Source organism: Rhopalosiphum padi, chromosome 2 (genome assembly GCF_020882245.1).
Source record: "Rhopalosiphum padi isolate XX-2018 chromosome 2, ASM2088224v1, whole genome shotgun sequence".
NCBI classification, from domain to species: Eukaryota; Metazoa; Arthropoda; class Insecta; order Hemiptera; family Aphididae; genus Rhopalosiphum; species Rhopalosiphum padi.
In genome coordinates this window covers 42,095,304-42,113,931 of record NC_083598.1, presented here as the reverse complement: position 1 = coordinate 42,113,931, position 18,628 = coordinate 42,095,304, and the positions used below count along the sequence as shown (strand labels likewise).

Sequence of the window (18,628 nt, the reverse complement as noted above, 5' to 3'; positions counted from 1 at the left end):
CTTTGTGCCAATTTATAGAGGTATAGAAACAAACACGTATCACAAATCCTTGGTTAAATTATTCATTTTCTAAAACTTGTAGTTGCCAAAATCAAAATTGAATTCGAACGTAATGCTCTCTTCGGCCCAGTGCCAATTAAATTTATCCCATACAAAGTAATATTCAGTTTTTTATAACAGACAAATGTCTATAAGTACTATAATTTTAAAAATATATTATGTTTAACACTACACTGCATGACTTTTTATATTTAAAAAAAATATATATTTCTTAATGAGAACTTGATAATGAGTTTGGGTTAATTACACGTCTAGTGAATATGGCTTGAAACTTGAATCGACTTAATTAAAATGTGTATAATGAAAATATTCAAGGTCGGATTAATCATTAAGCCCTATTAAAATATTTTTAATTTTTATAAACCAAATATCAATGAAATGGTATCAATTATTAAACAAAAAAAAAATCAAATTAACAAAGTAATTATGATTAATAATTAATTTTTATGTACTTAAACTAACCTTTTTTTATATTAACACATTAATTATACAACAAATAATTATAATTTTTTTTACAATATTGAATATTATAATTTATAACAAACATAATATTTTTCATGGCATGCTTGAAAAAAAAGGTAATTCTTAGCACGTAGCGCTCAAATAATTTGCCACCCCGCCTGTTATAAGTACTTGTATTTATATATAACTAGGCCCGATCTATATCATATACATTTATTAATTCGTAAACACTTGTTTTTATCTGTCTTTTGTTTGGACGCGATAGACAATACGAAATCGGATGATTTAGCAGGTTTACATCAGGGTTGGACGAGTTTTGAAAAAGTAAAAAACATGACCATCGTATACTTTAATAATGTAGCAACAATGATGCGAGAACCGCGGGGGACCGGCTTATATTATTATAAATCTATTGATATTCGTTTGAACAATGGAAAAACACTGTGTTAAACACTGTTGGATGATACATTCGGTGACGATGACACACCAAAAAGAGATACTCGGTTCATTGTACAATATATTATATAAATATACACACGCAAAACGGGATGTTATTTATTTATATTCAATTAACTTCAGACGGGATTTCGAGCGCGGGTAACTCTCATGAATACGACCCTGGTGCATTCATAGAAACTACAGTGATATAGCACAAGAGAAAGAGAGAAAGGGTGAGAGACAGAGAGACACGGTCAATTAATCGCACCGAAAAACCCGGCAAAGGTCTATAGTCTATACGGTACATTGGCCACCGGACGTAAAATAGCGAATGAAACACATCTGTTGAGTTATACGACGTACATCACCACGAACGCGTTGGAGGAAATATTAACAAATACGACGTGTTCGTTTAAAATAAGTAGGTACTATTCACATAATTTGCTACTATCGTCACAATCATACATCACGAATATGAGACGGTACATTATTATATTACGTAGAATTATTTACAAGATTGCATATAAATAAATTGCATTACATAAATTATTATTAACTATATATGTCGCATACATTTGATGAAATTGTCCATTCTATGAAAAGTTATCCAGTTTATGAAATGGAAACCATTTTTTTCCACTTAGTGAAATAATTAAAAATGTCATGAAGTGGATATGTTTTCACGAAATGGATACTAAAATTTCATACCGTGTAGTTTTTTCCATCAAATGGCCATCCGCACTTGGTAAAACAAAATATAATATTATAATTATAATCAATGACAGGATTGAAATAATATATAAACCATATATTATTATTGTCAATATTGTATTTTAATTATATTATATTAATACTATAATCAACTAAAAATTAAATTTATTAACTATATAATTTTTACAATGTATATTTAAATTATATATAGATAATATTAATGTTATCGTTATCATACTGATAAAGAGTACTTTTTGACTAAAAACCCCTTTTTAATTTTGGTTAATACCACAGGTATGCGCAAAACTTAGCGGTTGGTGTTGCTGAAAATTATTTATTTATATTTTTAAGCATTAAGCTTTAAGAAAAGAGCATTCACAAATAATAATAATAGCACTTTTTCTTCAATCTTGAAAATATATTTGACTGATACAAAAACGTAATTTATTTTTTACAATACGTCAATGCATATTATGCTTGGTTTAAAATTTAAAAACAAATATAGTCATAAGAACATATTTTTCTAAAAGTTATGATATAAATAATAACCTAATTAAATATTTTAAAATAATATCATAAGAAATTTCATTTAATATATGATGTTATCTTGTAAATAATAACTTTTAACAGTACTAACTATATTTAGTAAGCAAAAATAAAAACTTTGAGTGAAGAGTGAAGACTGTAATTAATCGCAGCCCGCAGATTTTGCTATAGCATCCCCTGAAATACCTGTGCGCACACTTGTGGATAATACATTTATTTGTTAAAATTTACATTGAGTTATTTTATAATTTATAATTATAACTATAAGAATTTATTAAACTATATACCTACACCGTCATTGTATATCATAATTGTTTGAAAAAACTGTAATAATGTAGTTTCATTCGAAAGGTTATGAAAACTCAGATAAAAATAAATGATACTATACTATGATTTAAATTACTAATTGCTATTTATTTTTGAAATTTAGCAAATTAATTCTAAAATATTTAAAAATGCAATAATTTCTCGTTTGAATGTAATTTACTAATTTATATGGGAAATGTAACGAACTACGACAAAAAATAACGTTTGCAGCTATAAAACAGAATTTTAAACGATAGACTTATAAATTATAGTAGTACATATAATTTAATAATTAAAAACAATAAACAACGTATATTTAGGTCAAATCCCATTAGGCCTTTTATACAACTTTAAAATACTTGATTTTAAATTAAATGTATAAACATTTTTCCTTTATCAGGGTATAAAATTATTATATAGTCTTTTTTGGACAACTTAAATATAATATATAATTAAGAATATTTAACTCTGATATGAAAAAGAAAGAGAAAGAAAAAATTATATAAATACTCAGACTTTATGGTTAGTGTATAAATATATATATACAGTATAATATGTACCTTCATAATTATTTAAACAAATTTATTACATATAGAATGAATGATAATAATCATGTGAGAAGGGTGCAGGTTAAGAGGGGTAGAAATTTAAAAAAAAAGTAAAAAGACGAGTAAATATACACGTAGCCGTCGGCCTTTGCACGTGCGTTTATTTAAAAGGCCGATGCCGCCTCCATCAACGAATCAAAGGTCCTGCGTGCGCGCGTGTTTAAACGGAACCGAACTTTATTGAATTGAAGAGGTGGAAAGTAAACATCACGTTTACATTTAAACATACACACACACACACAAACACATGTATATATATTATATCTAATGTCGAACTACTTTATATATATATATATAGTAAAAGCAGTAGGTTTTTGTGATGCAAGGCCGAACAACACTAAGAGTAAAGTGTGGTGGTGTATACACAAGATGCAGAGAGGGCAATGGAAAAACAAAAAAAGGGGAAAAACGAGAGAAAAAACAATATATACCCGTGCATCTCTGCGAGTGTAGGACGAACACTCTCTTTGCACAACGGCAGCAGCAACAGCAGTCATAAGTATACACAAGACCCACGGACTTTTGCACGAAGTTTATCCGCCAAGGGGTTTTTGCGCTGTTTGTTTAGGACAAAAAGATAACCTTTTAAAAACGGACCGAATACTAGCGGCAGCGCTCCCGTTGATTAACAGTGGGTGAAGAGTGGTGCGGTTGTTGGTGATAGAGGTAAATAGAGACGGACTTTTACTGACGCTATTCTGCCATATGCAATATATTATACATACATAATACATGTGACTGTGTATACTATATGTACAATGTTTATACGTACTATATACGAATGTTTGAAGACACTCAACTTTATATAGATGTTATTGTGTTATTGTTGTAAAAAGCTTAAATTAAGCCTCAAGGTTCCTAAACAAGGACAAGTAACGATACATAAAAATAACCTATATAATATATGTCATTTATACTAAAATACATACATATAATATATTATTATATATCAATAGATTTGGGTTTAAAATTATGAAATATCGTCAGTATGATCGGAATTCACTATAATTATGTAAAGGTTATATTATATAAATATATAACCGAAATATATTAACAACTAATTGTAAGGCACAACTATAATCAATATTATAATGTCATGTCATAGTACCTATACTATGTTACCAAATTTATAAAATATAGATTTACAATAAATTTTACAGTTGGTGATCGTGAAACTAATCAAACTTATTTTTACAGGTGTGGTTTCAAAACCGCCGAGCGAAATTCCGAAAACAGGAAAGGCTGGCGCAGCAAAAATCGTCGCAATCCAGCAGCAGTAGCACGGTGGATGCGACCAGCATAAAAACCGAGCCGAAACAATGCGGTCAATCGAAAGACGGCAAGCCTGGCACACCGTCCACGCCTGGTAGCATATCTTCTAACAACGGTTCTACCGACATGAAATCAGTCAATGGATCAGGTAAAATTTATAAACAGATAATACATTTTAGCGTGAATATATAAATATTCATACCACAAATGTCGTCAATATAAACTATATAACAACGCCAACTTAATACGTATATGCACACGTATAATAGATTACGATTATATAAAAGCATGCGCGATAATATGTAATACATTGCTTATTTATGTAACCATATTTAAATAAAACAAACATAATATTATATAGATTTACAGTGATGTAGGTAGTTCTTAGTTTAATGGGGATAACAGATAAAGAGACAAAAAAATGCAAATTTTTTTAAGGTGTCCTCCCGGCCCTCCATATGAACATTTTATAAAATAATACTAGGCGTTTTACGATTTCTTTCTTTACGTTTAATTATTATGTAGTATATAGTGCTCGATAGTTGGCTAAATTATTTGGGTCATATCACTCATATCTCTAACTATGAACCAAAGGTTTGTACTTCGTAGAGTCGGAACATCATGTTCTCGTAGATGTTTCCTTATATATTATGTATTGAAGTAGAGTTAACGTAGTTAGAATAAAAGAATTCGGTGTTAGATAGAAGAAAGGAAAAATAAAAATACTTATAAGCATTAGCCTGTTTGAAATGTTTGATGGTAAAATGATATTTAAATTAAATTAAGTTCCAATAAGAAGTCGATTACCTATTATAAAACTGGCTAAGAGGAATAAAATAAATTCAAAGTAAAATACATAATATATTTATGATGATAAAATAATAATAATAATACTAACACTTTATTTAGCACTCTCGTCTCTTGTCGTCTCCATAATGTAACTATATATATTAATGTATTATATTGCAATTACTAGATAATGATTGAAAGCAAAACTTCGAATCAAACTTCGAATGGAGTATGGACTGGATGTCGATTTCACATAATTAAAACCAGGCATTATCGTAATCTTATGTATAGATGTATTTAGAATAATGTGTCACAAAAATCTGACTTACAATTTATGGAAATATATATATTAAATATAAAACGATTGAATATTCCTGATATGCTCTGTATTTAGGACATCAGCTCATATCATAAAAAGTTGTATACTCTTCAGTATGAAAGAGTTCCAAAAAAACTAACAAAAATGAAGTAACAGAATGCGTGTTTATAATAATAAATAACATAATATTTACATACGGCGGTAGTAATATGTAATATTGTAGTATGTAATATATTACATAATATACCTACATTATACATATTATATTAAAATATATACTTATTATTAATATAATATGTTATACACATTAAACCTACATATGTATAGATACAGTATACTCGCAGTATAGTTTCGGGATTTCGGTAAGAAGCTTTTTAGGTAAGCAAACAAATTTAACTTACAACATATAATGTGTACCACGTGTGTTTTAAAATGTATTTAGAATCGAAAGTGTGCAGTCAGGTGGCAAATATACTACATTTTTCAATCGGCTACTGGTTGCGCGCAGGCGTAACTACAGCCGAAATGTATATATATTATATACATAGGAATATCGGGGGTAACGGACGGAACGCAGCAACAGGGTTATGACAAATGGACATGGTTGTGGTAGAAGATCGGAAACGTACAAAATGATGCTTATAATATATCATTATTCTACGATATTTTCGCGGTATCGCCGTAGCAGTAGACGGGCGGTGGGACGATAGAGCCGCAGACGCGAATAGAGTGGAAAAAAATCGTTTCTCGAGGGTTTGGGTCTGACTACTCCGACGCAGATGACTGATTATTTTCGTGGGACCGACGGGATAAATCTGAAAAGTAGTACATAAAGACGTCGGGAGCACGGGGAGCGAGTACGTCGGCAAACGGGGCAATGGTGTGGGGTGGTGGGCAATAGCGGGATGAGAGACGGTATGGTATATAAATCCAAAAAAGAAAGGCGAGCCGATCACACAAACACACATATATATATATATATACAAATACACGAGTGAAGTCTGCGCCGACCGACCTCGCCGGAGCCTCCACCCGTCCAGACTTCTTCGCTCGCGAACCCCTTACCCCTTGAGGCCACACCCACACGCGAATCTTACACGCGCACACAACCACACCACACGCTTATACATTACACGGTACGGCTGCTGTTGCGGCAAAATTCGCCCTCTGCCGCCTTTGCCCACCCGACCCGCGCGTCGCGTTCGCGCATTAAAACGAACGATCGGCGTGGCGCGCGTGCAATGCCGGAGAGACGCGTACTACAGCCCCGTGACGTTTAATCTAGAAAATTGCTGTTGGTTACGTCGTTCGTTTCCATTAGTGTCAGACGACCCGTAGGACACATATGTACTGTACACACTCACGCACACACGCACACACGTACACACACACGTACACACATATACATATATATACCCGAGTAGTACGCTCGAGACAGCGAGTGAGAGAGATGACGCTACAGACCGTTTGGAGAAGAGGAGTGCAGACGATAATTTGTGTTGGTCGGCGGAGAGGGAGGGGGTGAAAGAAAGAAAAATTGTTACGAAGACGGAAAGAAGGGCGTTGGGGAGTAAAAACTGTGAATGTGTGTGTGTGCGTTTGTTTAGCCGGTGCCACGGCGGCGGTCGTCGATGATCCACTTTGACAGCGAACAACAATCCAGCGGCGGTGTAGCAACGGTGATTAAAAGTTAACTAAGATAATAGATTTTTCTCCCCGAATATCACGGACGGGCGCGATTAATCCTCTACACACCACCCCTCACAAGCCGAACGTTTTAAATCACGCTCGCGCGCCCCGTGAAATGGTTCTATACATTTTATCGCCGCTCGGCGGGCGAGGTGCGCTGAAGCTATACAGCCGTGCCTATGAGTGTGCGTTAATAAATCACTACACAGCGTGTAAGTCGTTGTTTTCGAGCCATAGACCGACCGCCCAGCTGACGAACAGGTTTGCGAAAGTTTTTGTTGAACAAACAAAATGTAACTGCAATGTATATATGTATATCAGATGTACTAGTTGTAGTCGGCGAGTATACAAGCCCCCCTCGCTAAGGCCGCGTTTTTTTACGTAATTATTCTAATATTTTATAATATTGATTATATGAATTCAATATTATGAGCTAGACATGATTATATGTTTTTAAACAATAGTATTTCATATAATACAAAATACAAATCCCTCATAATTATTATACATATAACATTACAGATTGGTTATCATATTATTATGAATATTTTTTTTAAAATTTACATTCCTCCTCTAAAAAAAATACTAGTATCTGCAACTGGCATTACATTATTATACTTTATAATATTTATTATTTAGTATTTCCAAAGGATCAGTACTGCAATTTAATATTTAAACAAGCTATCTTTGATCCAGACAAATTACATATTGTTATATAAATATTGTATTACAGACCAACGACTGCTGCAGTGGCAACCAAGAACGTTATACTTCAAACGTGTTAAATTTTCATTAAATATTGATATAATATAAAAGAAAATATTATATAATTATTTTAAAATAATAATTGATATATAATAATAATAATAAAGTCTCAATTAAATACCTATAGGTGGGTTAAAGGTAAAGTTATGTGTCCATAACTTATGCTTTAATAGTTGTGGGCTATTCTGGACCACGCATATTATATATACGCATATATTTACAAGAGTAAATATTTTGTGTTTTTTTTTATAAAGACACTAAAATAAGTATATTAAAATTCAAAATTCCCTGGAACTGAAAGATAAATAAGTTCAAAAATAAACACTACAAAATGCATCTAAAAGTATGGTTTCTATATAACTGAATAATCTATTGAATATGAATAATCAATAAATACTTACACGGTTATATCCGATTTATCAATATTTTATATTGATATTGTCAATTTCCATATTGGTAACTACGGCAACGAAATGAAAGGATACCCATATGGCCATATTATTGCTTTTGGTATATTTAACTAAATTATTCTTATTATTTGTAAGTCAACCGCTTCTCAATATGACCCTTTTACAAGAAATCTATAAATAATAATATCAATAAACAAATTACCTTGACACGTCTATATGGCCCGGAACACGATCCTTGGAAAACGGGTTCCGGGTAAGCTGTCAAATGCTATCGTATGTTCGGAACGTCTTCTATCAGTTGTCACACTGAATAACCATTTAATATAGTAGTAATATTACTAAAGAGGACGCCGTACGCCCTCTATTTAAGAAGGTTAGTGTAGGCAATTTAAATGAAATTTTAAGAAGAATTAAAATAGTTTATCTAAAATGTCTTTAAATATTAATTCAAAATAATTTAAAAGTGGTTCCACGTCAGTACCAATAATGGTTATTGCATAATCATGAGATTAAATAAAAAAAAAACTTGTTCGTGCAGAACAAACGAAAAGCTGTCTCTCACATAAAACTGACTGACAGAAAATTATTATTTATTATAATGAGAATGACTGTATACTATCCACTGGACTACTGGACCACTGCGGTCGTAATTGCCGTTTATACCGCGGTTGATCTGTACGGGACAGACGGGCTTATAACCTCACTGGATAATATTCTTGAATATTATAATAGAAGTTTAGAACCGTGGTCAGGGACCGCTTGCGGTTTAACCTCTACCGCAAGTGCGTATATCACTCGTAATCTATATATCTCGTATATAGGCTATAATTATTATATTACGTTATAAAATTTATGTTTGTAAATAATATGAAAAATAATAATAATAATAATATTCGTTTTATCAATATGAATATTAGCACCTTTATGGCTTTAGTGGCATTTTACACTTCATTGTGTTGACATTACCGTGCACTGTAGAATTACGCGCCTGGTGACTGGTGACGCATATATTTTTTATTTAGTTTAAATGTCTAGAAAAAAAAATCCACAGCCTACTTATTCCCCTAATTATGGTTAATGCATGGCATTGTGAGACTCCGTAGTGATAATACAGAACAAACGTTAGATAACATAAACGTAATAATATATTATAGGTAATATGTAAATCATAATAAAAGATAAATAAAAAGGGTTAGACACAAACGAAAGTCCTTGGTTCAAATCCAAAATTTAATTATGATGGTGCCAGAAAAATATATCACCTATAGTCTCATTAATTCGTTAAATACTATTATATAATATAGAATGCTGTATATCTGTAAGTATTAATATATACGTAGAGTATAGGACAAAGGAGACTTATTTATACTAAAAGTGGGATTCAGATGTTGATAAAATCATCTGCAAACTGTTATAAAAATATAAACTTATATACCTAATTATTAATTTTATGTTTGACCGTTATACGAAGTTTTCTTAGCAATATCTATATTTGTTCATCTTATTATATTAATTTGTCAGTTTTTTTTTTCTATAATTTAACGACCGCTAAAAAGTAAATCAATAGTTTTATTATTCAATTCAATTTAATAGTAATAAGTTACGTTATTATTTGTGTGATATAAAATTATAAAAACGATGAAATATATTTTACATATTACACGGCCAAATAAAGTCATCACATCATGTTTTAATCGAAAAAGTCGAGTGCATAAATGCGTATATTTTTTATACGAACGCGTGTTTATCAATATTAAAAATTTAAAAAGTTTCATTGGCTTGTTATAACAAAAAACATTGTAATTTATGTTTTATAAAGTGTACGCTTTCATGATTTTTATCGGACGGCTATATAGCTTGTAGCAATGTAGCTACATAATATGCATATTGTATACACATGGGTGAGGTCGCCCTTTTTGCGAGGCTAAACTTTTTTTAAATACTTAATATGCTGTATATTTCATGTTTAATATATATTATATTATTATATTATATTTCATTTGCATTGTAGAATTTATTGTATATATGATTTAAAGTTATTTTTCTATTTAATAATTTATTTTATATGAATATTTGCCCGTAAACATGACACGGGCTAAATTTTAATCATTTTATGATACTCGAAAAAGAATACTATATGTAGTTATTATGAATTAAAGAGTAGGTATGCAATATGCATAATTGATTATTAAAAAGCATTAATACAAATTTAACTATAATAATATTTATACAAATATATTTTTTTTTAAATCTTAAGTATGCTTATTACTCTATTCTTGTATAGGCGCCATGTGGTTCATCTACGAAAATAAATAGTATTTGATAATTTATTAAAATAATAGTTATTACGCACGCGACAATATCCATATTATACTATTATAGAATTATAATATATCTATACACTTTAAACAGAACAATTTGCAATTAATTTGTAGCATGACACTTTTGATTACCGTATAATTAAGTTTAACGATGCATTAAATTATAGTGTATGCATTTATGCATATTGTATATTATTTATAATACAGAGTATTCAACATTTTATATTACTCCATTTTACTATCTTAGTATTTTACTAACAAATAGGTACCTAATGTATCTATATAGAAGTTATATTAGCGGAATGCATTCTGTGGGTGTTAGTGATTCAATTGTTAGAATTTAAAGGATAATTATAGCGACTTAAATTCCTCTTGGAAGTTTGACATTAATATGCTATAGCTATAATATCTATCGGATAGAGTGTTGGGTGATACGATATTAATTTCATTAGAGGTGAATTGGGAATATGCGTTGTCTGATGATTAGAAGTGGGAGTTAGAACGATTTTCGGTAATGGGTAACTTGCTTTTAAATTAACAAATATCATTATTGTTATTAGTAGTAGTAAAATTAATATTATCACGTAAAAAGTAAAAATATTCAAAAAAAATATTTTTTTAAATAGGTAAACAGGGGCTCTGTTGTACAGTTGTAGTAAGTACTATGGTAGTGATCGGGTCTCTGCAACGGGTGCGTTAAATTTGGCAACCTATATCATTATATATTCGAACATATTGCCTGAACGGAGACAGTACCTTTTTGAAAAAGATGATTAACTGCAAATACTTATTTTAAATTTTAATAATATTTATATTTTAACAAATTTTTGTATTAGATTTTTAGCGGAACAAAGAACGCATTGATAATTATTGTTTTTTTTATTTTCATGCTTATACATTTTCTAGTAGAAAAATACTCCGATCATTAACTTTGAGAAAACTTTCTGGTAGCGAATTGGCTTTAATATGTAATTTAGGTCGAAAATAGAAACTTCTCAATATTTTTTAAAATAATCAAGAAAAAAAAAAAAAATTTGTGAAATTTTAATAAAAAAAAAAATTAAAAATTAAAAAAAACATTCTAAACATAAAATCTTTACATTCATCGCTCATCTTAAATTCCAAAATACAATAATAAATAATAAAATATAACAATGTCTTATTATTTGTATTATAATTTATTATTTTTATAATGTTTTTTTCTTAAAAAAAATTATTTGTGGGACCTACAAAAACCTATACTTTGAGTAAGTGAGTCCTTAATTTGTTTGTCTTGTCTCAACTCAAACTCAAAAACTGTTCATTACGTCGTGCTGTATTTACATACCCATATCACATATATATTATCTTATTCCATACCTGAATAATGGAAATAGGGAGCGCTATTCTAAATATTGTTTGCACTTTGCGGTAGCTATACCTACCTACCTATTATCTATAATTTATAAGTTATTCATTTTTAAATAACCATATTTTGCTTTTCTATAGAAATATTTTTGTTTTCGTTTTGCAGCGATAAAAATGTCTGAGCAATCGGAAGGGGTGAACAACAACAAATGGCTGTTGGGCCAGGGCCAGAACTACACGCAGCTCCACCACCAGCTTCAGCAACAGTGTGGTGGTGGAAGTGGTGGTGGTGGTGGTAGTGGGGGCGGTGGTGGCGGTGGTGGTGGAGGGAACGGGTCACCAGGAAACAATTCACCGGCTCACAAGATGAATGGCGGCGGCGGCAGCACGCACAATCACAATCACCACCATCATCACCACTCGCCAACGTCGCATCACCAACAGTTCGCCCACCACCCGTTCAGTTTGTTGGGCGCCGCCGGACCGGCTAGCTACCTGCTCGGCTCCGACTCGCTCAAGGTCACCGGTGGCGGTGCGGGCGGCGGACCAGCCGGGTCCAATCACGTCTTGTTCTGAACTACGTTGCAATGAACCGCGGGCAAACTTGGTCACTATATTATAATAATAATATTAGGCATATTAAACCATGACAATTATACGAGTGACGGTACACATCAGAATATTATTTTGCCAAAATAATAGCTTGTACCTATACACGTCATGCACGATTATCAACGATCGCATTTCACCGTTTTGTACATAATAATATTATTATAAAATTTATATATAATATACGCAAAAAAATTATATATTGTAAACAGTGTTGTTAATAGGTAATAATATAAGAAAAATATTGTCTTTCGCGTTGTGAGGATAAACCATAAAGTATATATCGTAACTTTTCTTTCATTTCAATTTTATTTTGTTTTATGTATATTTTAATTTTCTTTCGTCAAATATGATAATAATTCAAGTAGGTATAAATGGTATAATATGCGATTCGGTATAAATAATTTTAAATACCAAATACATAACAATAAATAGCGGGAAAGGATGCGATATCATATCAATGTAAATCGTTAAAAGTCGTGTGGTTGGGTGCGCATAAGAATGTAGTTATATAATCGTGGCCATCACCGCGCAAAGAATGACGAGGAAACAGTTGCTGCACAAAGATGGATCCAGCAGGGTGTTTTATAGCTCCTGCTCGATTTCAAATTTTCATATCCATACCTGCCTGATGTAGCCGAAAAGTCATAACGTGTTTACTACAGAAAGCGGTTTTGCCGGGCTTATAATTTTGTTCCATATGATCACGCATATAGTGTGTAATATTCAAAAATAATAACGACCTCAATAATATTATGATATAATGTATTGTACGATACTACGATCACAGCACCAAGTGCTTATATAAACACGTTTATAATAATTGTAGACAGAACTATTTTCGGTTGGTCTTATACAGCGCGACAACGACTTACAATAAATCTGTATCTATATATATATGCTATAATATGTAATGTAAAATATATTATATAGACACGGGGCGGGTATACTGTGGTGGTCCACCCCAAAAAAGTATATGCCTAAACACGCCCCTCGAATTTCCTGTTATATATATGTGTATGTATATGTGCGTGTGTGTATGTGTGTGTGTGTGTGTCGATCTTTTTAGAAGAAAACTAAGCACATCAAAGTACACTTCAATGGCCGATAATACGCCACCCGTGCAATGTTTTGAGGGGTTAATCGTTCGAGTGTATAGACAATATAATATATAATTGCAGTATCATCCTCTAGGCCTCTCTCTGCAGTGTCGCGTAAAGCGAGGGAGAAAAGATAAAAAAATAAGGCAAATGCCTCAGATGGACAATTGTTTGGGTGCATCGATTAACAGAGAAGGTGTTGTATATTATTTATTATTTATTAAAGTAAAAACTTGATCGTACGCGTAAAAAAACTTGTTATAAGACTTCTATAGAACACCATTATTGTCCGTTGCATTTATCCACTGTAGTAGTATAATAGTGTTATTGCCAAGACGTAGCAAGAGTATTCATAGATTCGTTGGATATTTTCGGAATTCTTCTTTTTCTTTTTTTACTCATCTCTTTATTAATACCCAATATCATACGAGTACAACGAACTGCTATCGTGTCGTCATATAATAATAATAAATATTATTATTATTATTATGCGACAGGATTAGGAAACATCTAAAAATACGTACAAAGTAGCCGTACATACTACGCGATAAAGGTATCCAAACAGATCGTTTTTAGCGGAACAGCTACTGTGGTGGGCGACAATCTTTCATCATTTATCAGCATTGATGTTGAACGATAATGGTTTTATCAGGCTCGGATTAAGGTAAAAGCAGTATAGGCTGCTATCATCCACAATGTTTTATTTTTATTAAATAATATTTTTTTCCTACAAAATGAAAATTATATTTAAAAAAAAATTGTTGTAATTATTGTATCGTATTATTGTATGATATCATATTGTATCCATAATAAAATCGTGTTGTTATCGTACTTGGCAATTTGGCATAGTGTCATTCAATTGAAATTGTTTACGTCACTTGAATTATAGAATGTTTAAATTTATTATAATAAATCTATGTTAATTAATACAATTAATTTTTATTGTTTTACTTTTTACATATAGGTATATAAAACGTAAATGAAATGAGTTGAAAATATTATTTTATTATTTATCAAGACAAATAATTTTGGGCTTATATTTATTGTTTTAAAATGTAAAAAACTTGTACAAAGAATTTATACACACAAATAAAATCTTAAAAAATATTAGTATTATTTTAAGTACTATAGTAAATTATAAGGACAACAAATTATTCATAAATCACAGCCTATACAACCACCGAATCCGGGCCTGCATTTTTCTTATTATAATGACCAGCGTCATATTACCACAAATATAGGCGTATCATATTATAACATAAGGTGTATGTAACTACTGTGGAGGGAAAACTCGGAGTGAATAACATGATTGATTGGAAAACGAATATGTTTAGGAAAATACAATATTGTACGCAGTAATAAATACACATAATATTAGTGATATTATACGTTTTAAACCTCAACCCGTAATATGCGAAAAAGTATAATAACTGATCTATAATATAAAATAAATATAAAATATTATTATACACAATTATTCGAATAAACGAGACTAATAATTAATTACTAATATAATTATACCACACAGGCCATACAGGTATAAATTAAAACTAACTAACTAACTTTATCGTATCTCCTCGTCATGACAACGCTATAATTATCGTTTTAGTTGTAAAAAAATTTTTTTTTTATTAACAATTTTTTGTAGGTAAAATAATTAATATTACAGTTATATTATATTATATCGAACGCATAGTATACAATATATAATAATAATAATTATTATTATTATTAATATAATTTCTATTCGTCCGGCAAATAGAAAATAATTTTGGCGAATAAATAAATATATAAATATGTTTAATATATGAGTATATAGGTAATAATATTATAACGTGTATTATGTTAATTACATTTTTTATTTTGTGTTTACTTTTGCAGGATTATTGTAAATATAATAAATATAAAATTATATAATATGTATTGATAATAAATTTGTGAACCAAATAATGTACAATAAAAAAAAATTATTATTGAAAATTGTTGTGGTTTTTTATTAATATATCATGTATACCATTATAAGCTAATGTAATAATATTAACTTTTTTTTATACGAATAAACCTAACCTATACATGAATACAGCATCTTTCTTTTGTCGTTGTTTGTATTATATATTTTTTTAAATTAAATTAACTGTTGTTTTACAAGAGACCACCACTACAACGACAACACGTCGTTATGATTTATAGTTTTTCTTATTCCACTTAACTTGAGAAGAAAAAAACTACTGGGTATACACTATACGTATAATGTGTATATTTTTTTATTTCAACGATAAAACTTTAGAAGTCCGCTGCTTATATCCGTTGGAATTTACAAAGAAGCTGTTTCACATACATCACCTCTGGACCACCCATTTACTATTTTTGAAAATTTTCTTCACCAATATTAAATATATAATTTGTTTGAATTTATACAAAAATGTTCAGAATTTGTATACGATCTTAGTATTCCAATTATCGTAGATATAATAATAGATGTTGAGATGATGTGATTTTAGCCTCACCCATGATAACAAATAATATATTTTTAAATTTTAACTATACCATAATTTAGTACAAAATTTGTATGAATTTGTACGACTGTTTTTGAAATTTTTACGATCAACGTTTAGCGGCTATCATAGTAACTTAAAAACATATCATGTTAGATAAAACTTCAAATACTGGTAATTATCTATATTAAAATTAAATACATTATGAAATTGACAATGTTATCAATATAAGAATGATACATTTTATCTTTTATTCAATTTTTAAATAATATTTCAGTGACATCTGACTGTAATAGTAACAGTAGAAATAATGTTAATCTCATTTAAATGTTTTTCATTAATCATTATGGTAGTATACTTACTTTACTGTACAATACGTATATATTGATACAATTTTAGAATTATTTTTTAAATTATAGTCAATTTTAATTATATTTTGTTATAATACCATCAATAAAATATATCCGTAATTAGTTTTGTATTCGAAAGGAAAATTTCAAAATTGGCACACAAACAATTTTTATGGAAATAAACAATCATCAATGAAAAAAAAATGGATCTAACGGTCCTAACGTGTCTTCTTGCACCACTGCTTAAAACTATGTATGACAAATTATAAGTTCTGAATTAAATAAACCGCATGTGGCATGTCTAACAATGATATCTGCTTTTATTTGTTTACAAAGGATACAACGAAAAAAAAGAAAAACTTGAATTGGCCAATTACATCTCCAGATAGTATCGCTCAAAACTAATATACTCGTTAATTTATACGATAATGGTGGTTAGCTAGATATTTATTCAAATTTAATTTGTAAATTTTATAAATTTTTAGTTAAAAAAACTTACGCTATTTTGAGTCTATTGACGAGTTGAATATCAATGACAATTTTACAAGTAAAAAATTTGTAATTACATTTTCTGCTAATGAATGGAAGACAATATAACCGCGAGAAGATTACTTTTAGAAAAAAATTTACCTAATCAGCCTTTTAAATCATAATATGAAGTCTTACTTTACAGCATATACATTGTGTATATAAAATAATTAAAAAAATATCAAATGAAAACTGTTCAATGTAAGTAATGTTTATTAATGTTTAGTAGGTATTTTGTTCAGAATTATCGGTAATACTTATATTATTATTTGGATAATTAAAATTAATATCATCGAAAACTCATATGAAAAAAAAATTATTCTAAATATGTTTTTTTGCTTAACCTATTATTTATGTTGCAATACAGAAACGTCAGTACGAATATACTAACTGCAACGGTCACGCAAATTTAAAAAAGACCTTAATAATATTATAAAAAAAAATATTTACTGAAGAATGACAATTGAAAAAACGAAAAAACTGACAAATTCAAACACTCGAGTTATGGCTTTAAGGAATAAATGAAAAACATTTTTTGAGTAAACACAATAGGCGCCGAACAAGAATCGTACAAATTCGTAAAATTGACGTACAACACTATAAACTATAACACTGAAACATTATGGTGAGATATGAGTGACAGAGTTTTTATTTATCGTGATTAATACAGAACAAAAGTCGATGGATTCATACAAATCGCGTACTAAATAATGATATAGGAATGTACTGATGTGCGCCTAAGTCATCATATCCTTTTTAAATTTAAAATGTGTAATAAAATTATATTATAATAATTGTTAGCCATTAAAGATAAGAATAACTGCAGGGCTTAAAACAGATAAAACCGTTTCTAAAATTATTGGTTATCCGCTCCGTTAGGAGCCGAAAATATTTTAAGAACCGGTTACCTGTTTTCTTGTTTTAAGAAGTGTCGTTTATACCAGTTACCGATTACCTAACACCACAATAAAAAGTGGTAACCAGTTACCGATTTTTAACGATTTCCGAAAAATTTAAATAACCGCTTACCAATATTTTAAACAATTTAAATATCGCTTTCACATCATATATTTTTATCAAATATGAATTATTTTTAATGATGTGTTTACACTTTATATTAAATGAGTTATACTCAAGGCCCTCTTCTCAAATTTTTTCATGTTTATATTATGTGGTAGAAAAAATATAATCAATACAATATTATAATAAAATTAGAAAACAATTTTTTAGCTTAAAACCTCTCCCGGAGTTAATTTTTAGTTACGGCCTTGGTTATACTTTCTAAATATCTAAAATATCTAAAATATCTAATAAGAAAAATGAAAATCCATCATTCTGACATCTGATCTTTTTCGGTTTTATCTCATCTTCTTGGGTATAACTTAGGTTTAGAACGTTGTCTCTTATACACTACTTAGCAGTTACCTCTTCTACATTTTTAAATAATAATAATTACTAAATTATTAGACTAATTCTTCAATCTAAGGTATTTAATATTTATGC

The 18,628-nt window shown here is 29.9% G+C and overlaps 1 protein-coding gene across 1 annotated transcript in view; it reads left to right on the top strand.

Moving 5' to 3' along the window:
- Nucleotides 1-12,861, top strand: part of LOC132921419 (paired mesoderm homeobox protein 2B-like) — a 42,257-nt gene extending 29,396 nt beyond the window's left edge. The window contains exons 3-4 of the mRNA XM_060984441.1: nucleotides 4,329-4,551; nucleotides 12,210-12,861. Of these exons, the coding sequence (XP_060840424.1) occupies nucleotides 4,329-4,551; nucleotides 12,210-12,619 (633 nt within the window). The 3' untranslated portion in view covers nucleotides 12,620-12,861. The remainder of the gene's footprint in view (nucleotides 1-4,328; nucleotides 4,552-12,209) is intronic.
- Nucleotides 12,862-18,628: the final 5,767 nt, after the last annotated feature.